The 27,099-nt window shown below is 40.3% G+C and overlaps 1 protein-coding gene across 1 annotated transcript in view; it reads right to left on the bottom strand.

Annotated features, from left to right (window-relative positions):
- The window catches only part of DNAJC1 (DnaJ heat shock protein family (Hsp40) member C1), a 201,298-nt gene that overhangs the window by 99,187 nt on the left and 75,012 nt on the right, over positions 1-27,099 (bottom strand). Inside the window, exons 2-6 of the mRNA XM_050942302.1 lie at positions 12,022-12,123; positions 11,171-11,217; positions 4,217-4,382; positions 3,099-3,196; positions 1,846-1,939 (exon numbers count right to left, since the gene is read on the bottom strand). Of these exons, the coding sequence (XP_050798259.1) occupies positions 1,846-1,939; positions 3,099-3,196; positions 4,217-4,382; positions 11,171-11,217; positions 12,022-12,123 (507 nt within the window). The remainder of the gene's footprint in view (positions 1-1,845; positions 1,940-3,098; positions 3,197-4,216; positions 4,383-11,170; positions 11,218-12,021; positions 12,124-27,099) is intronic.

Here is a 27,099-nt window from a genome sequence, read left to right as displayed (position 1 = left end):
TGAGGAAAATCTGTTCAGCTAGTTGTAATATGTAAGGCTTAAAAGGTGAAGATAGTGAATGGCATGGGCAAACTTTTGCCGCCAAAATATTGCTACAGCTTTCTCTCCTACACACACTTCATTCAAATAGAGATGGAGCTTTTAAACTTAGCCTATAAATATAATCAATTATGGAATATCACTGGCCGTGTTCGATAATAAAGTTACATGATTGAAGAAAAGTAACTTGGGTATGCTCAGTAGGCATCTAAAAATTTTTTTTAACATAGTCTAATGACACAATACACCATGATTGCTCCTAGAAAAAGGATCAGACAAATTGTAAATGAAGAAAATAATCAAAACGATAAGATGTGCTACTGTCCTGTTAACCAATACAGGAAATTGTCAACAGATAGCAACAATTTGTGAATTCACTCCTCCCCCAACTCATTCACCAAAATGAGGAATGAACTTAAAAGCCCAACTGTGACCGGGAAGTGACCAATGTTTTCTTTAAAATAAGAAAACTAACTAAAAATTACTTTAGTACAATATCAAGACTACAACATTTTTTTTTAAAAGGCAAGGTAATACAAGCAGTTAAGATGTCTACAACTAACATTCAAGAGAAGTTATCCTTCAAAAAGTCACTAAAAATGGCAATCCTGAGAACCATGTTTACTGTCTCTGACTTCCTTAGTAAGTTTATTCTGCTAACAGATAAAACAATTCATTGTTTTGCTTTCTTGCTTGTTTAATATGCCATTCCTATAAAGTCAACTGTTTCATCTGCATGGAAACAGTTCCAGCAGTGGTGCCTTAGTTAATAATTATGTTAGTGATGTGTAAGCCAAAATCTAAACCTGCTTTCTTTCCCTGATTCATAGCAACTCTACATTATTAATAAGAGAAACAAATAATAAATAAAAATGCAACCATCTTATTTTTTAATCACTAAAGGAGATATGACCAAAACCACAGGGCGTAAAAATCTGTTATGTAAGAAGATATTTTTTCTCCATAGACACTTTCCAGACTATGATGACACTAAGTTGGTGATGTTACATAACCTCTGTATCTTACAATGTGCCTTTAACAAATAAATCTATTGTTATACACTTAAAGTAGAATACTACAGTCAGTCAGGCTGAACAAATTTAAGTTCCTATGCTAATGTTAATTTTTGCTTTTCCTGATTTTTTCCCTCCTCCAAAGTACTAACTGTACAACCTTAACCTTCTACTGACATATTTTTGAATATGAATGAATTCTTTAAAAATTTTCTCAGCCATTACAAAAAAAATTAGTGGATTAATTTGAGGAAAAGGTAGATATCAGTTGCCAGTGAAAAGGGTAAAATTAAAATTACTCCAAGTAAAAAAAAAACAAAAAAAACACCCTCAATTTATTTCCCTGTTTCCTATTAAATTTGAACTGGATATTAATATACATTGCACAAATACTGTATATTTTATATACATTTAAGCTATAATTATAATGTTACCATTAACAGTTTATTTCCACACACTGCTGCTTCTCCTAAAATACATGTAATTTTCACCCTCCTTTTCTATTTATTCTTGAACAATTCTTAAAGTCTTGCCTGTTTATAAATCAGAGTGCAGATAAATAAGAGAACTACAATTAGAATTGTAGGGTATACTAAACGAAATACCCATTTTACAAATATATATTCACATTTAGATGAACTTTTAAATTATTTTAAGGATATTATTTATCTGTATAAGAAAAATACTTCTGGGGACAGAAAAATCATGTGAACAAGTAACACTGTGTGATCACAGCATAATGAAACTAGCAAAATAATCCCACAAAAAAGTGGGGTGCAAATTGTATTTTTACCTGCAACAGCTGAGGTAATGCTTTTACAGTAAGACAGAACCAAATTCCCAGCTTGCACGGAAGCAAATCACGCCACTGTGGTTTTTCCAATGATCTACAGCAAAGTAAAATTATTTTAAATATTAAAAATACATTTTCATTTTCATTACACAATATACCTGTTTACAAAAATCAGTAAAACTCTCCTACAGCCTCAAACTAGAAATGTAAAATTCAAAATGCTTATTAATCCATTTTGAAAGTGCATAAACATTAATATAAAATATAAACCGTGAATACTGAAGCCATTAAAAAGCATGTAACAAACCAAAGAATCAAGACTAGATTTAGACAATGTGCTTCTATTAATTGTTATATTTTTAATCTTCTTTTAACAGGACTTTTCTTCATTTACACAAAAATAAAGCCCTAAGACTTAAGTGATCATTTCAGCTAAAGAAGACTAACCATCACCAAAGTGTTCACAAGCGCTGACAACTAGATATGAAGACGGTAGCATAAATAAACCAATACATAAAAATTAATGTCATTTGCAGTTCACTGAAGCATTACTCACTGATGTCATCAGAATAGAAGACAGGCAGAATAGTCTCTGATCTCCATCCTGCATTGATCCAGTTCATGCCCCTGCTGTGTGAACTATTTAAACCCTTTATTTCTTTCTATAAATCAATAGAAGAAATGGTGGTTTCTTTTGGAGTATACTGGATGTCACTTCCCTATGTTGCTTCTTAACTAAACAGCAGCGTCAGAATCCTTTACTAATGCTTTTGTTTCTATGTGAAACAAACAACATTAAAGAATCTCCAAAATTTCAGCATTTACTAGAGATTCAATACATTAAAGACTCAATAATGGTGAATGTTAGTTTACATTTAATTTAAATCTTCAGTGGAAAAGCTTGTAATAAATTTCTTGCAAAAATTGTTGTATAAACCATAAGCACCCTTCTGCAAATAAACTAGACTTTATACATTCTTTGCTTTACAATTACTTTCTATCTTCCACATAACCACATTTCATATTACAAACCCACACGAATGCCTCCCTGAATATATATAAACAGCAATCATAGTACACATTGCCAGCCTTGCTACATTCTCATAAATTTAAGAGATTATCTTTCGGTGTGGACACACACATACAAGCATACATGCTGAGTGTGTAAAATATTTGATCAATTTCTTTAATAGCTGAAGTAGACCTTTGACAAAATCATTTAAATATGAAAATACACTAGTAACTGTTCCCACCTTTCGTTTTTGTCAGCAGCCCCAAGTTTTACTTCATCTGTACTCCTGCCTCCTGTCTTTTTCTTCTTATCTCTCTTTTTTTTGCTAAGCAGTTCATCCTTAATGTAGAAAGAATTACAGTTACAATTATCATTAACATGTACTCTATGAATGTTACTGGAACTCTTCTGTGAAGGATAAACATTAGAGTAGCATTTATGCAAATATATCTAGGGTCCTACATGATTAAGTAAAATCATCTATCTCTAACAATAACTGTTGCCATGGCATCCAGTCCTTAAACACACATGAAGTCCAGCTCTGTCAGTCATGTGTATCTCCATAGCAATCAAAGTTTTCTAAGAAGAGAAAGCATTCAACTTGGCTCCTTTCTCATTCATCAACTTTAATAATGTAGCTTGGAAAATAAAAAGTAAATAGATGCTAATGTGTGAATACTGTTCAATTTGTATTTGTTTTTTTTAAAGAGTATAAACAAAAATCGATTGCTTTTTATGTTATGTTCGCTTGTACCATCAACTTAAAGCTTCCAAAGACATATAGGGGTGGGGTGGGGGTGGGCATGGAGGAGAATAAATACTGAAAAATGCTTTAGCTTTGACTGCTTATCTAATGGACCAGAGAACACTTATCAGGTTTTATTTTGGAAATAACCTCCAATAAGAACAGGGAAAGCCAAAGTGAGTATGAGTTCTGAAAATCAAGACCAGAGACGCCCAACATTTGTGAAGACCAAAAGCATGACCATGGAAGGACATGTTTCTGCTTCAACAGATGGTAGAGAAGGTGTCTGCTGTCTTTCTTTCCTCTGATAACTAGAAAAAAACCCTTTTGTTCACTAATTGTCATCAGCGACTGTATAAAAAATTAAAATTTTACATTACATTCATATAAAAATTATTTCATTTTGACTTTTGAATCTAGAACATATAGAACGTATCAATCATACAACTAAATAATAAAATCTTTGCTACTAATACAACTAACCATTTAAAATACCAGAAAACGAATTTGAATGGAAAGGGACATATAGTAAAAATCCCTATTATTTGGAAACTTTTGCAATAATTCAGATAAACCAATGACTGTAGTGCATTTGATTTATTACCAATACTTACCAGCTGTTTTTCCAGGTAGATTGACCAAACCACAGCATAATGACCCACTGTGAGAATAATGAACAAGAGTAATGCCAGCTCAGCATTGCTCATTTTTCTCACCCGCCTGTAGTAGAATACAGGCTGTCGCCAATCTGGTAGTCCATTGATCAGAATATCATCATACCTACAGTAGCAAATATAACAGGCTTTCATGGAGAGTTTAAAATGAAATAAACCAACTCACTTCATGTTAAAGACAAATTACCACAACACCACAAAATAAGGTAAAATAATAATAATAATAATAATGTAACTTTTTTGAAATACCAGGGGACAGACAGAATTCAGAGCAGTATGATGTGGAAATGTTTCCCATCTCTTGCAGAAAGGTGGTAAACTCTACTACTCCTACAGCACCCCCATCTGATTCTTTTATGAATCAGGACTTGCTGTCGAATGGGACGTATGTTCTGCATGCCTATCAATCAATGGTCAGGTCCCCAGGATGTAAGTGAACAACAAGAGAAATAACTGAAATATGAGAACACAAGGAACCAAGTTTCAATTACTTAAGTGTTTTACTAATTAAAAACATGAATAATGAGGTAAAATATCTGGCTCTTGATTTTCTTTATGGTGTTATATCATAAACCTTCTAGCTAGGCGTACCTTCTAATTAAACTCTTGCTTATGATGCTAGAAATCAAGGTTCATAGGATCCAGGCAACTTTGTTTATTTCTAAAGAATGCTACTGAAAAGTTAACCTGCTCACATTAAACTGTTTAATCTATTTTAAGGCTATTCTCTTTTATTAATATAACTATGTCCTTACAAAAGTCATTTGAATAAAAAAAGTCAGTTTATTTTTCCACATTTACTCCTTGAAGTATTTTAACATAAGCAGTCTTTGCCTGTTAATTAATTTAATGTACTTCAAGAATGGTTTACATAACCCTATAAAATTTAAATTTAAAATACCTAATCTAAAACATGAAGAGGAAAAACTTAGAGGAAAAAAGCTATAATATAAAACTTGAAATAGTCACATTCAAATACTGTATGTTCAAGATACACAACCTGTTAATCTTAAACTGAACGCAATTCATTACATATTCTAATCACACCATTTCTAGAATTAAATCTGCACTGAAAGGCCTAATTTGGTGCAACACATTGACCAAAATATTTTAATTAAAAATATTCTGAGTTACTCGCAGGCCTAATTACAGGAATAGAAATAGGGCCTATATTGTCATGCAGGTCAGTAGAACTCAGTAGTAGGTTTTTCTCAAGTAAATTGACCGATCCAGGAATAATAGCGCAGCTGCTAAACTGCCAGTCTTGACATGTAAATCAATTTAAATGCAACAACTGCAGTAGCTACTTTGATAGTTATTAAATTGATACCTTGGAGATGTACTAAGAAATTTAAAAAAAAACCAAGATTTATTACTGGCAACTTCATTTTTTTTTTTTTTTAGTGGAAAAACACTGGTTTTAAGTGCAAAATATATTTAATTCAACAAATCTAGAAAATTTGACTTCTGATAAATGACCATTTATTTGTTCAAGGCAGGAGACATTATTAGTAATTTACTAGGAAAATGATTTAAAGCACAATATTCTGCTGACTTCTATGGTTACATACTAAATAAGATGTATACCATGAAATTGTCTTCATATACATTTTCATAATTTTATAAGATTAATATCAAGAAATGTAAATTCTGATTTTAGGATAACTTTTTTCTTCCTTCACAATAAATCAGTAAAAGACTTGAGGCAATAACCTACTTGTATAAGAAAAAGAAAATAAAAAAACCTATTCAGCACTTAGTTTAGGAAATGACATTTTAAACTTAAACTACTAAAGAATGGAAAACTGTATATTTCAAGAGCAAACCAAGCAAACACAACCACTTGAACACTTGTTTAATCTAAAAATCATAATGCATTGTAGTCCTACTGAATAGTTTAGAGCTGAAATACAAGAGAAATATTTTGGAAGCAAAAATGATTATATTCAACCAAGACAGTGAATAATTTGATTTCAGAAAAAAAGGTTGCTAACAAAATGTTATGTTTGTGTATGCCATCAATTTAAAGCTCTCAGAGACACCTGAGGGTGAAGGGAAAAGGATAAGTCTTTTTGTACATTACTATTAATTTACTAAATATTTTTCTTTCTGATACACTGGGACAAGTTAAGTACTAAACTTAAGTTATGTACTAGAGGAGAAAAACAAATAAGTTATGATAAAATAATGCTGCTAAATATTTGTTTTCCAGTATTATGATTATCAACAATGCAGTCTTATCATCACAATATATCAGTCCTGTTTAACACATAACCAAATTTAAGACAGCAGAATTTCATGCATTAAACACTCTAAATAGTACACAGTATTTACTTGGCTATGTCTAGTGTTCTGAACAACAGTCTCTGAGGATTATGTCTTAGAATCAATGCTCTATTGATTTTACTATCAATGAACATTATGGCTCACACGACTGGCCATTTTAAAGGAAGATAGCTTCTATTATAACCCACTTTTTAGAATATATATTGTTGAAAGATAAATCATTGCTTTCTATAGTAATTAAGCACTATATTTGAAAAATAAAGCTATCGTGATGATTTTTAGGGTTACAAGTGAACAATGATCCCAGAGTTACTCAAAAGCCTCCCATAATTTTTAATGTTGTTTTCCACATTTAAGACATTGTTTAATTAAAAAGCATACACATTACTCAGTAAAGTACTTATTTGCAAAAAAAAAAAATTAGCAGCTATGAAGGATAGGCAAAGCATGTGCAGCAAGGAGAATCATTCAGAATTGAATTACAAAGCATTCTTACTTTATCAACCTATTTTAAATTATTACTCTTTACCTCTCCTTCCCACAAAATTTCATTTAATCTGTCTATTTTTTCCTGTCCTCAGATGTGTGCAAGTACACATAATGCAACTTGTATATGGCATATGAGAGTGCCCACCAGTTTTGTGAACTTTGAAATAGTCAGCAATTTACAGTGGGAAATAAATAATACCAGGAAGTAACAATCACAGCACAAGAAAGTAAACTTCATAATGAAAGTAAAACTTTCATTAAAAATATTAATTTAAAATTTAGTACCACCATTAAGAAACAGTTGTGAAAGTGTGATAATTTCACCTACCTACGATGATTCATGTTGTAGTTTTTAGACTCTCTAGAATTTAGTATAGTGCAAGAAAAATCAATTAAATTTGGTAGCTGATTTCAACATTACAGTATAATTAATCTATTTTACAATCAGATAAAATATTTGCCATTTTTTTAAAGCTCAGGACACTTCACATTTCACACATTACTTCAGAGATCTGATGTAGTTTACAAAAGGGACAATAAACAAGTCTGAAATAATGAGCTCTTATAATTTAAAATATAAATCTTAGGAAAAAGCACCACTGAAGCTTTTTCCCCATAAACTGTCAAAGGCAACATGTAATGCAAATATGGTCAAGAACACTTTATATTTTCCATATGCTATGTGTAAAGTCAGTCAATTACACAGAGTACTAAGGTATACTCATCATTTAGTGTTAGAAGGATGCTTATTTTGATTCAGACACTAATGGCTTGCTGTAATGAAAATCACAATGTTACAGAAAGTGGATGTATAAACCAAAAGCTAGTTAAGAACACTAAGGGTTAAATGTATTGTTAAGACATTTGATTAGATGTAGTGAATGGAAAAGTTTGTTCAAAATTACATAAATTCTCTACAAATTAAAACCAAAGTAATGACTATTAGCAAGTTTAGCTTGTAATTTTATCCAATAAAAATCTTACTGGGTGAAATTCACTTCAGCACAGAAAGCCTATGTAAGATCCTATCTGGCATATAACACTTATGTGGATTAATTTACATCAAGGGCTCTGTGCACTGCACTACTGTGTATACAGCACGTACATAAAGTAAATAATATTTTAACGCATATTACATGCACATTTAAATTATATTACTATTAAAATAAAAAAAGGAAAATATGAAGTGTTAATACGCTAAAGCGGTACATTCTACTGGCAAGAGTGAATCTTCCTGGAAAAGACAAACAGGGTTTTTATTTTTTGTTCTCATAAAAAATTACCACTACTAAACTAATACTGCAAGGCATGTTTATGCTCCAAAATGAAAGAGAATAAAAAATAAAAATCATGCCTAACTCCATGTGTTAAAAGTAAAAAAATTTTTTTAACCTGCTGAAAGGAGTTACTCCACTGATTTGTTCTGTGAAGTGTAACTATTGTTTCTGTATACACACAATCATTTTCCCAGACATGCAGGAAGACAGACAAGATGCAAGGGTTGTGGTTTAATTACCTACAACTTCATTAACTTAACTCATCTGGGAACTACCTGGCAGTAACTTATACAGTGCAGGTCATCATTTCTTCTTCAATTTTTTCCACCTATTTGAGGGCTGCCATCAGCCCTCACTGATACCTGGTCCTAGCCCATTGCTGAGGCCTGATCATCTTCCCCTTCCATGAGGCTTAAAGGGCTGAGGAAAGGGGGTTGGTCTCACTGTACCAGACATTAGAAGCCCCAAATCCATTCCCCAGCTACTTTAGGGGATACCATCCCCTAATATGCACTACTGCTTTCAGTTTATCAGTGAACCAGACTTCCTATGGAACAAGTACCATCACCGGACACCTATCACCTGCTAAATTCTGACACCTTGAATTGTACCTCCTGACCTATCTGACCAGGTCCTAAGCTGCTGTGGGGAAGCAAAAAAATCCACGCTACCTGCCAGCCAATCTGATGACATTGAGGGGAAAATTTCTTTCCAGCTCCCCAAAAGGCAACTAGTGTAATGCCCACAGCAGACCAAAAAAACACCACCTCCTATGCGGGGGATTGCTAAGAGAGAGCTATCAGCTGGAGTGACAGTACTTATATACTCTCTCCCAGGTACACAAGGGACAGTGGCTTACCTGAGCACCACTGGTCAGCCCACCAGCTCATGAAATGCCTCCCCCAAACCATCAAAGGAGTAGGAAGACTCTTAGAGAGGTCACTATCCCTTTTTGCCTGCTGCTCCAGACCTTTAAGGTTATAGGGGGGAATGTGTGTTATCTGGCCTCAGGCATGTCCCTTTAGAGGACTGATTCAAAGCATGAATAGTTGAGACTTGCATCAAGGAAAAGTTACCTATTAGTTGGTTGTGCCTTCAGGGGTCTGAATAGTGCCTCTACTTACGTATATATCTGTCAGATCAGTTTTTCAACTCGGTCCCCAATCCAAATGATAAAGGATTCTTGAAGAAGAGATTGGACAACTAGATCTTACACTATAGATTGCATACTATTTCTAGAAATCTCTTTTCAGGTGACTACCACCCTTTCGCCTATAGAATGGCTAGCATTCATACACACCCTCGAACAGACAAAAATATCAGGAAGGCCCCGTCCATATGAGAAAATTGTTTGTAATGTATCAACTTAAGCTAACCTGATACAAGGCTTCCTTAATATGAAATTAAATTTTCATATGAAGAGGCTGCACCAATTTCAATATATAAATTTCTAAAATGGTTTAGATAAATAGGTACGATTTTCTCAGGTAGACAGGCTTAAATACATAATAGTTACAAGCTACTGAATCACAATCACAAGAGAAGAAAGATCGTGGGGGGAAGATGTGGGAAAATTCCCATGGCACTCCAAAGACAAATCTCATGATAAACTCCCTCAACATTAAACTATGATGAAATAGAAAATACATTTAAAATGATGTCACCCATAAAGCAAGAAGACATAAGATTTCAGGCTAATTCATACTTTTGGAAACATTTTAAAACAGATACTGACCCCCTTCCTTCTACCGCACCCGTTGTTACAATTCCAAAATTTCCTTGATCTATGACTCCAAGCTGAAATTCCACAGAGGGAGGCAGAGTAGAAAACATACACAATATAAAAAACTCTTAAACACATTTCCATGGCTTGTTCAAAACATAGGATTACCAGACAGAGGACAATCTCTGCTATGAGACATGGATTCCTGCCAAGATCTCTACAAAGCCAAAAGCCTTCAGGAGAAGGTCCTGAGAATCCCTGTTTAGAGAGTAGTAAACCTTAATATACTTCACTAGAACTCCTGTGCTGGGAGCATGATTCTTTTTCTTTAGCCAAGTTAACCCGATAACCATTAGTTCAAGTGGATATCCTAAAACCAGATTGTATGTACAGGCATATTACAGTCCTCTGGAAAGCAGTCCAAACACAAGCTACTGTCCATTACTATCTTTCAGGTACTCTTGGAACACCACTTAAGCTTCGGGGACACTAGTCAAATATTTAAATTATATACCAGGGCAACTATCTACCACTTAAAAAAACCCTTAGGTTCATCCAGACACTAATATAATTATATGTTTTAAAAAAGAAAAATAGCAAAATACATGAAGCTAGAAACATTCAGGAACAGAGTACCTAAGCATCATGTGAAAGTTCTTATGTAGTGAGAAGGAACCAACAGGTGGGCAAAGTGGATTATAATTCCCAACTCACATGTCTAAAATTGTAACTCACCAAGTTATGGCTCTCTGCCCATGTAGACATGATCCAGAAATACAGAACTACAAATGCTAGTCTTTTAGAGATTGTTCTAGCAGAGAAAATTTCACTCCAAATACAAACTGTTTTAAAAAATGTTCAGAATCAAAGGAAGTAATCATCTTATCTCACTGAAACATATGCCATATACCTATATACATTCTCTTTATTTTAAATAGTAGCTAAATAAAAATTATGCCCCAAAATCATGCAAAGACATATACGTGCTTAACTATATTCTGTGAGAGTCAGTGAAGTCAATAGGATTACTCAGAGTGCATAAAGTTAAGGATGTGCATAAATTCTGTAGGATTAGCACCCATGAGAGGTTTATTTAAAAAATATGCAAAGTGTACTCACCTCTTCCTTCTCTCTTCATCCTTTAAAACCTCATAGATAGCCACCAACTATAATAAAAACATTGCTTTTATTAAGAAAATGATTATGAAAAGGAAAGAGTGAAAGCACCACGCACAAAGCAATCAAATCTTAAAAACAGATTTTTCTCTCTCTTTCTAATATTTCAGTCTGAGGTGATATTTGTCTCAAATACAGGTAAAAATTTCCATCGGGAATGTGATTTTTAAGTTAATAGTGTCCCTTCAATAGGTCTAAAGGTTCTCCAGTTATAACACTACACAGCAAGTAGCCTTCCTTTTGTGAAGAACATTGAACTGGTAAAGCTGAACTATGACAGGCATACTCTATTGCTCAGTTAAATGTCAAGATTCAGAGGGGAAATGAATCAAGACTTAAGATAATTATTTTATTGATATCTACATTAAATGACTTATAATGAAGACTGATGAGAAGATCTTTTCCCCAACTTCTATTAAAAGGCAAAGTGGTAAAAGGCTTACAAACAGACCTTCCCTTTTAACAGAAGTTTGTATGTATGCTTTTACACAGAGAGAAAGGAATAAAACACTTGTTTTCGTTAACAGGAATACATCTAAATATTTTAAAATACTTATAAATCAAATGTATTCAAATACTCAAATGCTAATCTGAGTTACTGAACTAGCTTCAGAACATTTTGTATGACCTTTGTCCAACACTAAATCCAACTAATACAGGAATAATTCTGCCCTGTTTGAAAATTACTATTAATTTCAAAATATTACTGTGTTATCAAAACTGTATTTATTCTTGATGTTAATAAGTAAAGTTATGTCATAAAAAAAAAGTATAGTATAGCATGTGTCACTTACTTGTCTAAACTGGGTTTCTGCATTTTCATCCTTGTTCTTGTCTGGGTGTAAAGTTAGTGAAAGCTTGCGATATGCTTTCCTAATGTCTGCAGATGAAGCATCCTGCAAAAACACAAAGCAAACTTTGTCAGAAACAAATTCCCAGAACCTTGTTAAGATCTGAGGAGACAGCCAACCAAATGCAGGACCTGAGGCAATGTAATTTGAGCAATCAGTCTAACAACCAAGCTATGCAGCTAGCCTGACCCACATGACTGAACAATCAGTCACTCTAATTCAGCTCTCCTCTTAACTTCTTTCATTACCATACATTCATTACAACAAGTTAGTATTTGCCAAAACTTTCAAACACTTGCTTTCTTAAAATTAACCAGTAAAACTTCTGCGCTAATTTAGAGATCAAAAAGACAAATTACAAATTAATACATCTGTTTATCTTCAAGAAAGTCACCATTCAATCACAAGCTAAATTTCTAAATCTCAAGCCTTAACATATGTTGCTCCCTTAATATTATTTACTCTAATTCTCTGCTTATAGGATTTTCATGCAAACTCAGTTTCAGTATGTCTAAAGAAATGTATTTTCTGAAGTAGGTTCAGCTTGTTTTTAATTTGAAACTACCATGACTATACTGGTATACAGTTGCAAGATAAGATAAGACAAATCTTTGTGCTCTCAATTTGGTTTTTACTTTTCTCAGGTTTGTGAATGATGTACTATAAAACAAAATATCAGATTAATTGCACATGTACAACCATTTGCTGTGTAACTACTTAAATATAACTAAGTTACTAGGATGATATAGATCACCCAGAGCAGAGGGATTTTATGGAGGTTATATCTATTACTTACTAAAAAATCCACATCAAGTTATCATACATGCTATAAACCAGGAATTTGTATTTAATGGGAAACATCTCCATGGCAATATAATCAGGATGGAGTATGAAAGCCCAAATCTAAAGACTACAGACCAAGACATCTCTATTGCCAAAACAAGCTGAGGTAAAATAAAAGTCTCATGAAATTTAAAATTTCTTGTTTTAGGATTTCTTCTCTAAGATATATTTTAAGATGATTATCAACAGGGACCGAGTAAAAAACAAACAGATCCCTATAACTGAACAGCTGTTAGAGGAACAAAACTGAAATAAGACAATTAAAGCAACGCTGTAATTAGTCTGTCAAATTTCCATTACAAACCATTATTTTCATTACAAATTTTTCAGGTTTATAGCACTAAGCTATAACTCTGTTTAAAAGTTTTAGCAAAGAAGTGAATATTTTTGTAATATATAGAGTCTTGTGCGCGTAGGAGGTGAGGGGTTTGATAGGGAGTTTAGTTCTGGAACGGTAATTTTATTTTAAGAGACAATTTTGTTATCCTACATCTCAAAACACAGATCTCTGCAGGCTATTCTCCTGTACATAGCAATTGTTTAGAGTCAGGACCATTTAGAGAAAAATGAAAAGTGTTTTTTGTTTCTTTTAAAGAAAACACCTCCTTGTATATGCACATTTTATTTTCAGCTAACACTTCTAAGGGTGCACAGCCAAAAGCAGAATTCTATATGACTACTGATGGCTTGCTTCAATCCCACCGAAGACGGTGAAAGTTTTTACATATAGCCATGTTGTAAAGTTTTATATTTCTTTTTGGAAATGAAGAATGGAGGCAGGGCCGGCTGCAGGTACCAGCATCCCAAGCAGGTGCTTGGGGTGGCAATCTGCAAGGGGCGGCAGTCTGTGTGTTTTTGCCCCCAAGCAGCGTGCCAAATTGCCACCGCAGAGGGCAGGGGCAGTCCGTGTGCCATTAGGGTGGCACACGCATTTCCGCGGCAGTGGCAATTCGGCAGCAGTGGCAATTCGGCAGCAGCTTTTATGTTCATCTGTCCGCGCGGCGCAGCTTCTATCTTCCAGTTGAATACAGAAGCTGCTTCCGAATTGCCACCGCCGCCGCGGAAACGCGTGTGCTGCCGTAACGACACAAAGACTGCCCCCACCATCCACGGTGGCAATTTGGCACGCTACTTGGGGCGGCAAAAACAGTAGAGCCGGCCCTGAATGGAGGGAAGAGGAACTGTGACTAAATGTTAGTGTTCCAAATATATTACATTGCACACAGAAAAATTAAGTTTTCAAACTGGAAATTTAATAGAGATATACAAGAAACTGGGGAAGAAAATGTGCAACAAAAAGGTACTTTTAAAAAAATCAGGGACTTGGACAGTAGCAAGATCAAAGGAATAGTACCTCCAGATTGTAAGGCCTGCAGTTTACCCTGATCCCCTTTTCCTCCCAGCTTAATCTACTATTGTACTTCATCTGTATAATGATTTGCATTTAATTTTATTGGTGACCTTTAACCGAGTGTTGCTTCTCTAAGGGCCTAACAAGAACATTTTAAGGAGTTGTTGGAAGAATACTGTCAGAGTCAACTCCTTCAGATCTAAAAGCAGACTAAAAGGAATTTGTAGCATTTTTTTGGGGGGGGGGGGTTTGGAAGGAAAATTTAAAATGAATTACCCTTCTCCCAAAATAAAGCCTCTTTTATTTGTGTAAGATTTCAAGTCTAATGGTTGTTCTTATTCATGTTACAGTAGTATGTTTTGAGAGTTCTGTTCCCATAAATTCTGTTTCTTAGAATTAAACAGCAGAGAAAGGAAAAAGTGATTTGAAACAGTAAAACAAGTTTATTCGTAAATCTAAGTAAAACTGTGGAGTAATATAAATTAAAAATTAAGTATGAAATGAAAATTAACTTATTTACACCCAACACATACTATGGTAGGTACTGGAAGTAATTTACAGACTATTTTATTTACCGCCACCTATTGCTCCAATCAGGGCCGCCGAGAGTGGGTTTGGGCTCCGGTGAAAAAAATTTTGGGGCCTCCCAGCAAGGGCAGACTGGCTAAACAGGGCCGACAAAGCTGGGGAAGCCAGGCCCCCTTCTGGACGCCAGGCCCCGGTAATTTGTACCGGCTTCCCCCCGCCCCACTCTCGTCGGCCCTGGCTCCAGTTAGATATCTCATCAACAGACTGGGCTTGTCCTCACTACAAATGTTACTGTATTTGAATATTGTCGAAGAGAATCGAGTTAGCAGATACAATGCTGATCATGGCTTTGCACTCAGCAAAACCAGGACAAATTGTGTTCAGCATGTCAGCTAATCATGATTAAACCTTCAAGCTGGGGGGAGAGCAGGAGAGAGGAGTAGATCGGGATAAACCACATTCAACATCATGCCACATTTAGCTGACAAGAATGAAGACAATTTGTCCTAATCTGAAAGTAACCCTCAATACGTCAGCTAACTCAATTTGTACAAACAACGTTTTTAAATACAATGTAATTATGTAGCTCCTTGAGATTTTGTTCACTAAAAAGACGGGCTTTACGTAATGTTGGGCACCTTGAGAAAAGTTTCCAGATCTTTTTAGGGTCTGTCTTCAGTGGCCTGAAAAGCATGAAGAGCAAATATTGCTTACTAATTCAAGAGCCTTTTCTACTATAGAACATGTTGGGTCTTCGTCCTTAGCCTACATGTGTTACATATAATGACTCAACAAACTGTTCTGAAACTATACAGAAAGCCACCTACCTTGCCACAGTACCCAAAAGTCCTGTTTAGTTTTGGTCAACCATCCCACGTAAATGCAATTCTAGGCAATGTACTGAACTGTGAGACCAGGAGGGAACTATTATACTTCTGTAGTCAGACTCCAGCAGCATCTCTACCGGCTGCTTTAATAACCTTTTATTTAATAGCTCCATTTACTGCTACCTGCCTCTCAGGCCTTGTCTACACCACAAAGTTGCAGCGTTGGTGAGGGGGTTGCAGCGCTGCAACTTAGGAGGTGTACACATCTGCACGGCATTACCAGCGCTGCAACTCCCTGTTTGCAGCGCTGGCCGTACACCCGGTCGAACCTCGGGTGTAGAGGATCCAGCGCTGGTGATCCAGCGCTGGTCATCAGGTGTAGACACTCACCAGCGTTTTTCTTGACCTCCGTGGAATAAGCAGGTATCCCAGCATACCTGAGGAAGCCTCTCTGGTAATCAAGCAGGTCTCCTTCCCCGCGGTGTGCTCTCGCGTTCCCCGAACCCCTCCCGCAAGCAGGTCTCCTTCCCCGCGGTGTGCTCTCGCGTTCCCCGAACCCCCCTGCAAGCAGGTCTCCTTCCCCGCGGTGCACTCTCGCGTTCCCCGAACCCCCCCGCAAGCAGGTCTCCTTCCTCGCGGTGTGCTCTCGCGTTCCTCGACCCCCCCCGCAAGCAGGTCTCCTTCCCCGCGGTTTGCTCTCACGTTCCCCGAACCCCCCTGCAAACCGCGGGGAAGGAGACCTGCTTGCAGGGGGGTTCAGGGAACACTGGAGCAAACCGTGAGGAAGGAGACCTGCTTGCAGGGGGGTTTCGGGGAACGCGAGAGCACACCGCGGGGAAGGAGATCTGCTTGCAGGGGGGTTCGAGGAACGCGAGAGCACACCGCGGGGAAGGAGACCTGCTTCCCCGCGGTTTGCTCTAGCGTTCCCCGAACCCCCCCGCAAGCAGGTCTCCTTCCCCGCGGTTTGCTCTCGCGTTCCCCGAACCCCCCTGCAAGCCGCCCAACAGCGCTGCAGTGTGGCCACATCTAACACCACTTGCAGCGCTGGTTGCTGTAAGTGTGGCCACTCTGCAGCGCTGGCCCTATACAGCTGTACTAATACAGCTGTAACAACCAGCGCTGCAAAATTGTAGATGTAGACATACCCTCAGGCTCATCTCCTGCAGCCTCCTGCAATGAGACTCCAGTGGAAGCTGAGGAATAGTGAGCACTAAGAGTGTGCTCTATGCAGACAAAAGAAATAAGTAGAGGTGGGTCCCAAGCCATTTGACAATAGAAGGAAGCCTGGGCAACCACATTTTCAAGATTTTATTTATTTATTTTTTTAAGTGGTGGCTCTGGGGATTTCAAGCAGGGCTTCATTCATATTTTAGTGAAAACTGGATTCTCTCTCTTGCTTTTAAGAAAACAACTGCAATTACCTAAAATGCACATGTCCAATAGCAGAGGGGCCTGTTAGTGCTCCAGACCAGTTGTTCTCCACCAGAGGCACAGAGAGGTCTTCCAGGGGAAACTCAATTAATCTAAATCAGTGTTTCTCAACCTGGGGTTTGTGATCCCTGGGGGGTCGCAGATGTGTTTATAGGGTTCACAAGTGCAGAGCCAGCTTTAGGTGTGGCAAGCAGGCCAACTGCCTGGGGCCCCATGCCACAGGACGCCCTAGGAAGCTAAGTTACATGCTTCAAGTACAGGCAGTGGGGCTCAGGCTTCAAGCCCTGCCACCTGGGGCTCTGGCTTCAGACAAGACTCAAGTGAAAAACAGCCTCAAGTATTACATTGAAATGTAAGTATGATATTTATATTCTAATAGACTTATTTTATCATTATATGGTAAAAATGAGAAAGCAAGCGCTTTTTCAGTAATAGTGTGGCTGTGACACTTTAGTATTTTTATGTCTGATTTTGTAAACAAGTAGTTTTTAAGTGAGATGAAACTTGGGGTACGCAAGATAGATCAGACCCCTGAAAGGAGTACAGTAGTCTGGAAAGTTTGAAACCACTGCCCCAGACAATCAATTTATTAGAGTTGTCCCTGACGCACTGTTTCATGTTGGCAACTATACTTTATCACTGACTGAACCAGTGCAGTCTGTCATGTTGTCTTCCTCATGTGGGTATGAAGTCACCAGCATAGCACTACTAATCCTATAATGAAGTACCTCATGCTTCAGAGCAAACACTACTAGGATACTTTCAGCATCAGGCATCCCATGGAGCATACATAACTGGTTGCAGCAAGAGGAAGCCTTACTAGTATAAAATTCCCAGTCCTCCTCTCAATTAGCTAAAGCACACACCTCACAGACGTGCATGCTGGCAGTAAGGCAGCAAAAATCTCATGCTAGTGCCCTCATATTTTTGCGCAGTCTTTGCATTAATGAAATCCAGCACACTGTGAGCTAGGTTGATACGGTGTGACTCATCAAGTTCTGGGTTGACAAATCAGGGCTCTGCTATAATCTTGGATACCAATGAAGTATGCTCACACATGATTTTTCAATCACTTTAAAAATTTCACCATTTGGAACAGAAAGTCACCGAAGTCCTTGAAGAGATTTATGTCCAAGTTTTATATTTGAGTTGTTTTTGCTGTAGTCCTGTCTCAAATAAAATTATATCCTACCACTAGATTATTATTTAAATTGCTGCAGAAATTTTTCTTACACTTTTTTTTAAGTGTTGATTTGGGAAAAGACCAAGCACTGAATATCTCAGTTCAAAAAATGAACATTTTATAACGTGAAGATGTAAAAATGGCAATGAGAGTGGTTTGTAACAGAAATATTTTCTTATTGAAGTTCAAGAGTTTTCAGTTTTGCAAAGTGAAAACTAATGTTTCAATTAATTCTACTAATAAGCCAGAAAGCAAAGTACCTAATGCTTTAAAATGAATAACTAAAACACCTTTCTTTGCCCATCTCTCTCTCCTCAATTTATGACATATTAACCTGTTCACCTGACACAAGAGTACCCTGGAACTTTCTAGCAACAGTCACCCCAACTAAAATTGCAATGGTAACAGACGTATCTATTTGTAAACGTTTCTAATATTTCAGTATTCCTATCTGCAATAGACTAGGAAACATACAGGAAATTTTTCCTAATTTTGAAAAGGCCTGATAAGAATCATCTGGGGGTTACAGCTCACAATATAGGTCACAGAGTATGCCTACACCATAATTAGCCATCCACAGCTGGCCCATGCCAGCTGACTTGGGCTCATGGAGCTCCAGCTGCATGGCTGTTGCAGTGTAGACATTCCAGCTCAGGCTGCCAACTGCAGTGCTGGCTTTAGGCCGATTCCCCCATTCCCCTGAATCGGGCCCCGTGCCTAAGAGGGCCCTGCGCCCCCGTCCAGAGCGCAGCAAGCCCGCCCCCTTCCCCCCCCCAGCTGGAGCACAGCAAGCCCCACGCCTCCCCCCGCCCCCAGCCAGAGCGCAGCACCGCGGCCCCGCTACCCCGGCTGGAGCAGCAATCCGAAGTACCACCGAAGGCTCGGCGCGCTGCCTAGTGAGTACAAGCCCCACAAACTGGGCCCCGCACTTACTAAAGCTGGCCCTGGCCACCTGAGCTCTGGGACCCTCCCACCTCACAGGGTCTTAAAGCCTGGGCTCCAACCCAAGCCTGAAAGTCTACACAGCAATTAATCAGCCTCAGAGCCTGAGCCCCAGGAGCCAGAGTCAGCTGGCATAGGCCAGCTATGGGTTTTTAGTTGCAGAATAGACATACCCAAAAGGTCTGCATCCACACTTCGAGATAGGAAAGAAATGTCGGGTACTGGGAGATTGATTTCATAGCAGGTTTCATACCTCCTAATAGATGATTGATCAAGAGTTTAAACAAAAGTAATAAAGAAAACAAGAGAGCCAGAACTGCCTTTAATTTGTTCTATATTTGAAAACCAGCCTCATAAGAAGATTTATTCTAATCCTAAAATTTATGAGATATTTAAGCAAGAGCTGAGCCTTTCCGTATACCAGAAGTAAAAAAAGACGGTTACTCACCTTTGTAACTGTTGTTCTTCAAGATGTGTTGCTCCTATCCACTCCAGTTAGGTGTGTGCGTGCCGTGTGCACATTCGTCGGAAGATTTTTACCCTAGCAACACTCGGTGGGTCGGCTGGGTGCCTGGAGTGGTGCCGCTATGGCGCCGGATACATACCCCTGCCGAAGCCCTTCAGTTCCTTCTTGATGGCTACTCCGACAGTGGGGAAGGAGGGTGGGTTTGGAATGGATATGAGCAACACATCTCGAAGAACAACAGTTACAAAGGTGAGTAACTGTCTTTTCGTCGAGTGCTTGCTCATATCCATTCCAGTTAGGTGATTCCCAGGCCTTACGTAAGCGGTGGGGTCAGAGGGAAATGTGGCAGAATGTAAAACTGCTGAGCCAGAGGCTGCAGCATCTCTTGACTGTTGAACCAGAGCATAATGCGAAGCAAAGGTATGGACCGAGGACCATTATTGCGCTACAGATCTCGTGGGTAGGTACACAAGCCAGCAAGGCGGCAGATGAAGCCTGAGCCCTGCTAGAAGGCACGGTGATGTGGCTTGGGGAAATATGAGCCAAATCATAACAGTGCGGATGCATGCCATCACCCAAGATGAGATCCTCAGAGGAAACGGGTAGGCCTATCCTTCGGTCTGCTACCGCAACAGAGTGTTTTACAAAATGGTTTTGTCCACTCAATACAAAATGCGAGCGCTCTACGGACGTCCAGGGAGTGCAGTTGTTGCCCCCATTGCGTTAAGTGTGGTTAACATGAAAGGCCGAAACCACCTTAGGGAGGAAAGCCGGGTGTGGTCGTAACTGCATCTTGTCTTTGTGGAACACAGTGTACGGCGGAACCACCGTAAGAGCCCTGAGCTTGGAGACTCGTCTGGCCGATGTAATGGCTACGAGGAAAGCTGTCTTCCAAGACAGGTATAGCAGCGAGCAGGTCGCTAATGGCTCGAATGTGGGAGACATAAGTCTGGTTAAAATCAGGTTGAGGTCCCAGGTTGGGGCTAGGTGGCGTACTTAAGGGTATAAGCGCTCCAAGCCCTTGAGGAACCTCGAAACCATAGTGTGAGAGAACACGGAACGTCCACCTTAGCCTGGGTGGAAGGTAGAGATGGCTGCCAAGTGTACCCTCAGTGATGATACTGCTAGGCCCTGCTGTTTTAGGCCAGGGGTAGTCCAAAATAGAGGGGATGGAGACCTCAGTAGGAGTAAGATCAAGCGTTTCGCACCTGTAAGAGAAATGCTTCCACTCGGCCAGGTACGTTCACCAGGTGGAAGGCTTCCTGCTAACCTGGTTTAGCCACGCAGCAGCCACACCGTCAAGTGAAGAGACTGCAGGTCCAGTGGCGAAGCCTGCCGTGGTCCTGAGTTATGAGGTCTGGGTGGAGTGGCAGGGTAATTGGGTTGGCTATCAACAGGTCGAGCAACGTAGTGTATCAGTGCTGCCTGGATGATCATAATGATGTACGCTCTGCCCCTGCGGAGTTTCAGCAGGACCTTATGAATCAGCGGGAATGGTGGGAAGGCATAAAGGAGTTGGCCCTTCCACGGCATCAAGAAAGCGTCCGAGATCGATCCCGGGGAGAGACCTTGGAAGGAGAACATCTGGCATGTCCTGTTCTCACTGTAAATGAACAGGTCTATGTGGGGAAAAAATCTCCACTTCTGGAAAACAGAATGCATTACATCGGGGCAGATCGACCACTCGTGAGACAGGAAAGACCTGCTGAGTCAATGCGCCAAGGTGTTCTGAACTTCTGGGAGAAAGGACGCCACCAGATTTATTGAGTGAGTTATGCAAAAGTCCGGCTAGATGGATTGCCTCCTGACAAAAGGGGGAGGACCATGTCCCTCCCTGGTTGTTCATGTAGCACATGGTCGTTGTGTTGGTTGCAAACACTGAGACACCACGGCCTCACAGCTGCTGCTGGAACCCCTGGCACACCAGGTGGACTGCTCAATTTTGGACATTTATGTGGAATGCCAGCTCCTGAGAAGACCAAAGGCCTTAAGCTCGAAGGTGACTGAGGTGAGCACCCCAGCCGCGAGTTGATGCGTCCGTCGTCAGGGACACTGAGGGCTGGGGCGTATGGAACGGCATCCCTGCCCACACCAGGGAGGGAGTTAGCCACCATTCTAGGGAGCCTAGGGTGCTCGAGGGAATGGTGACTATCGTGACCATTGGGTCCCTGTCCGGGCAGTACACGGAGTTGAGCCAAACTTGGAGAGGACGGAGGCGGAGCCTGGCGTGTTTGGTTACAAACTTGCAGGCAGCCCTGGGACCCAGGAGACCGAGACAAGTGCGAGCCGAGGTCGTTGGGAAAGTCTGCAGAACTCGGATAATTGTTGCCATCGCCTGAAACCACAGCTGTGGTAAGCAGGCTCCGGCTAGATCGGAGTGCAGGATAGCTCCTATGAAGTCTAACCTCTGCGTGAGAACCAGAGTGGATTTTTCTTTAGTGATCATCAGGCCTAGACGTGTGAATAGGACCTTGACAATGCCCACATGCCGAGTGATGTGTCTCGGAGTCTCCTCGGATAAGCCAATCATCCAGATACGGAAAAAAGCATATCCGACGTCGGCGGAGGTAGGCGGCGACTACGGCCATACACTTGGTCAATACCAGTGGGGCTGTGGAAAGGCCAAACAGCAGGACTGTAAACTGGAAGTACTGACGGTTGGCTAGAAAGCGGAGGTATCTCCTGTGCGGAGGGAAGATGGCGATGTGAAAGTACGCGTCCTTCATATCGAGGGCAGCATACCAGTCTCCAGGATCCAAGGACGGGATAATGGTTCCCAGGGATATCATGCGGAACTTCAACCTTATCATAAACTGGTTGGGTCCTCGCAGGTCTAGGATAGGTCTGAGAACTCCGTTCGACTTGGGGATTAGGGAATAACGGGAGTAAAACCCCTTGCCCCTTTCGTCCATCGGCGTCTGCACCTCTTGTAAGAGTCATTGCTTGTGAGAGGGGTCCCTGAAGAGGGACAGGGTTGGAACAAATTGGAGGTGGTACCCATACTCCAGCGTGCGTAGGACCCAGCGATCTGAAGTTAACTGGGGCCCCACCAGGAGGAAATAAGAGTGGGATCCTGGCCTGTAACTGGTATGCCGCCCTTGGGCACACCTTCGGAATTCGTCTTTGGTCCCGGTGGTGGTTGCGAGGGACCTTGATCTTGGCCCTCTTGGGGTCCTGACGGTCATCCGCGACCACCTTGGCCACGCCGCCTGCCAAAGTCCTATCTCTGGCTAGGCACAGAGGACGGCGGTGTGGCTGGAGACGGAAAGGCCTGCGTTTGGTCACCGGCGTATGCACTCCAAGAGAGCGCATTAGGACCCTGTTGTCCTTCAGGCTTTGCAGCCTGGGGCAGTCTTTGCTGCGAAGAGGCCTTTACCATCAAATGGTAAGTCCTGAATGGTATACTGCAGCTCTGGCGGGAGGTTTGAAACCTGAAGCCATGAGATGCGCCTCATGGCAACACCCGAGACCAGAGTCCTGGCTGCTGAGTCTGCTGCATCCAACAAGGCCTGGAGGGAAGCTCTGGACACCTTTTTCCCTTCCTCCAAGAGGGCAGCGAACTCTTGGCGGGAGTCGTGAGGGAGAAGTTCCATAAACTTACCCACCGCCACCCAGGTGTTATAACGGCTAAGCAAGGCTTGTTGATTTGCCACCCAGAGCTGTAAGGCCCCTGCAGAGTACACCTTGCGGCCGAGTAGGTTCATTCGCCTAGCCTCCTTCGATTTTGGGGCTGGCACCTGCTGGCCATGCCATGCCCTCTCCCTAACGGACTGAACGACTAGTGAGCAGGGAGGAGGACGGAGATACAAGCAGTCGTACCCTTTAGAGGGCACCATACATTTACGCTCGATAACGAACGAGAACTACGATTAGCTAGGGAAGTGGAGGTCAGCTAAGCCGCGCTCCACTGTTCCAGCGACTGACACAGGCGGTAAGAAGGAACTGAAGGGTGGCTGGGTCAGCAGGGGTATATATCCAGCGCCACAGTGGTGCCACTCCAGGGGGTGCCCAGCCGACCCACCGAGTGTTGCTAGGGTAAAAATCTTCCGACGAACATGCACGCGGCGCGCACAAACCTAACTGGAATGGATATGAGCAAGCACTCAAAGAAGAACTGGTATTTCAGCTCTGAATATTATGGACATTGCTACTTATAAAGGTTAACACTATTGTAAGCTAGTGGCAATGCCCACTTACCATACGTATAAATTGACAGGTTCGGATTCACTTAAATTCTAACTAGATTACACTGATATTATGTTTCCTTTTTGTTGTGTTCTTGAATTACACCAAAGATACTTGCCGTCTGGCCCTTATAAACCCATGCTCTGGAAAAACTAGCATTCTCTGCCAGTTTATAATTTGGGGGAGCAAAGCATAAAGGAAAAATTCTTATACTAAAAAGTATTACTAAAACAGAAAGTGATCAAAGCTCTAGTTAAAAACATTTAGCACAATGCTCAATTATCAGCTATATTGCTGGAAAAAGTAGGCAGAAGTTGAGAATAACTAATTGGTTTAAGAACTACTTTATTTTACTTTAGCCTTCAGATAAAACAATCATGGGTCTAAAATTCAAAGGCTTCAACACAGACTCTTATGTGTCTGCAACAATGCACTTGCAAACATTCACTTGGGAACTTTTCAACCATGAACATTTGTACATGTAACTGATGGGGTTTTCAAGTGTATATTACATGACATATGAATAGGACACTTAAATACCTGTGTGAATCTGGGATCTTGCCACCCAGTAGAATCCACAGACCTGAGTTAGGTGCGTAGGCTCGCTATACAATGATGGGGAGAGAGAGACGCATAAGATCCACAGAAGTCAGCATTCTAAGCAGGGAGCTGCCTAAACTAGCTATTAGGAAACGCTGAGGAGAAGGGTGGGGCTTAGGTGTGAGATAGGAATCTGGGTTCCAAGACTGAGGGTATGTCTACATCTACAATTTTGCAGCGCTGGTTGTTACAGCTGTATTAGTACAGCTGTATAGGGCCAGCGCTGCAGAGTGGCCACACTTACAGCAACCAGCGCTGCAAGTGGTGTTAGATGTGGCCACACTGCAGCGCTGTTGGGCGGCTTCAAGGGGGGTTCGGGGAACGCGAGAGCAAACTGCGGGGAAGCAGGTCTCCTTCCCCGGTTTGCTCCAGTGTTCCCCGAACCTCCCTGCAAGCAGATCTCCTTCCCCGCGGTGTGCTCTCGCGTTCCCCGAACCCCCCTGCAAACCGCGGGGAAGGAGACCTGCTTGCACGGGCGTTCGGTGAAAGCGAGAGCACACCGCGGGGAAGGAGACCGGCTTGCACGGGGGTTCGGGGAACGCGAGAGCAAACCACGGGGAAGGAGACTTGCTTGCACGGGGGTTCGGGGAACGCGAGAGCAAACCGCGGGGAAGGAGACCTGCTTCCCCGCGGTTTGCTCTCGCGTTCCCCGAACCCCCCTGCAAACCGCGGGGAAGGAGACCCGCTTGGGGGGGGATTCGGAGAACACTGGAGCAAACCGCGGGGAAGGAGACCTGCTTGATTACCAGAGAGGCTTCCTCAGGTATGCTGGGATACCTGCTTATTCCACGGAGGTCAAGAAAAACGCTGGTAAGTGTCTACACTTGATTACCAGCGCTGGATCACCAGCGCTGGATCCTCTATACCCGAGACAAAACGGGAGTACGGCCAGCGCTGCAAACAGGGAGTTGCAGCGCTGATGATGCCCTGCAGATGTGTACACCTCCTAAGTTGCAGCGCTGTAACCCCCTCACCGGTGCTGCAACTTTGTGATGTAGACAAGCCCTGAGGCAGCTGTACGCATGCTCAGTGGCAGAAAATTAGGGAATTTAACAGTATAAATGCAGACACCTGCAGGGTTAAGTGAAAGCTAAGAAGGTTTTTGAGGATCTCAGTTATACCTAAATGTTGAAATAATGGAGCTTGAAGTGGCATTTAGGCATCTAATTCCTTTAGCAGATCTAATCTTATCTAATTATTCAACCCCCACACCATTTCTTCAAGTTATATTGCCTTTAGCACACAGTTTGGGATCTCATCTTTACAGATTTTACTAGTAAGTTTACTCTAACAAGAATTGCTAAAACTATACTGTACAACATCACCTCATTTCCAGCAAGTCTACTTAACATAGCTATGATTACTAATTAAGATTAAAAAAAAATAAAACCACCCTTACTGTAGTCCCAAGACAATTCTTGGTGAAAGCAATATAGATCAGATATTGCCACAGGCACTCTGATTAGGTCACAAGAAGAAAAAAAAAATCAATATCTACACACTTTGCAGTTACTAGTATATAAAATTCAAATCCTAAATTGTTCCCTGGACTGTACTGCAGTTATACAATAAGGCTCAGTTGCCTACTACAATTTAGCAACTGCTTCTACAAGACAAAATTGTTCAATTAATCTCAAGTTTTAAATATGACTGCTAAAATCCACAAATAGATGGCATTACAGTCATTAGCAACTAGAACGCAGCATAGTCTAGAGAAACAAATGCATTGTTGGATGTCAGAAGGTCTTGAGTTCTAATCAAGGCTGCTACTGACTTGCTGTTTGTCTGCACTACTTACCACTCTGTAAAAAGGATACAATATTGGCATACCTATTTCACTGAGGTACTAAGAGAATAAACTTGTACTGCTTGTATAGTACTTGCAATAAATAAAAGATTAAACTTTATTATTAAGATTGTTACTAGGTTTAAAAAAACTATAAAACTACCAATTCGTTTTGTACAAATATTGTTAGTAGTTATATTTTACACAACAGAGTATCTGATAATTGCAGGTGGGTTCTGGCCAGAGAGGTTAAAATACTTTGAGAAAGAATCCTTTTACTACCCTTGCCTTCTCTTGAATTTGTTACAAAGTGATGGTTTGTGCCAAGAAAATGTAAACAATAATAGTGCAATGATCATTAGGAATAATTTAAGAACACCTTTCTAGCATGTTCAAAAAAACACATTCCAACAATTGAGGAAGAAAGTCATGTTGGTTAAAAAAGCAACATGGTTTAGAGTAGAAGTGAAGGCAGCTATAAACATAAAAAAAATAGTATATAACAAATGGACGAAAGGGGAAGTTGATAGTAATGAATATAAATCAGAAGTTAGGCACTGTAGAAAACTGATAAGGGAAGCAAAGAGACGAGGCGAAATCTATGGCCAGCACAGTTAAGGACAATAATAAAGGAGTTTTTTAAATATATCAGGAACAAAAAGAATCCTGACACTGAATATTGATCCACTATAATACAAAAATGGTAGAATTATCATTAATACTTAAGAAAAGGCAGAAGCATTCAAAAGTGTTTCTGCTCTGTATTTGGCGAAGAGAGATCATATGGTCTCATCATATGATAATGATAACACTCTTGATTCCAATAGTATCTCTGAAGGATGTTAAACAGAAGCTACTAAAGTCACACATTTTTAAATC

This window comes from Gopherus flavomarginatus, chromosome 2 (assembly GCF_025201925.1).
Source record: "Gopherus flavomarginatus isolate rGopFla2 chromosome 2, rGopFla2.mat.asm, whole genome shotgun sequence".
In the NCBI taxonomy this organism is placed as follows: Eukaryota; Metazoa; Chordata; order Testudines; family Testudinidae; genus Gopherus; species Gopherus flavomarginatus.
This window is presented reverse-complemented; position numbering and strand designations above follow the sequence as displayed.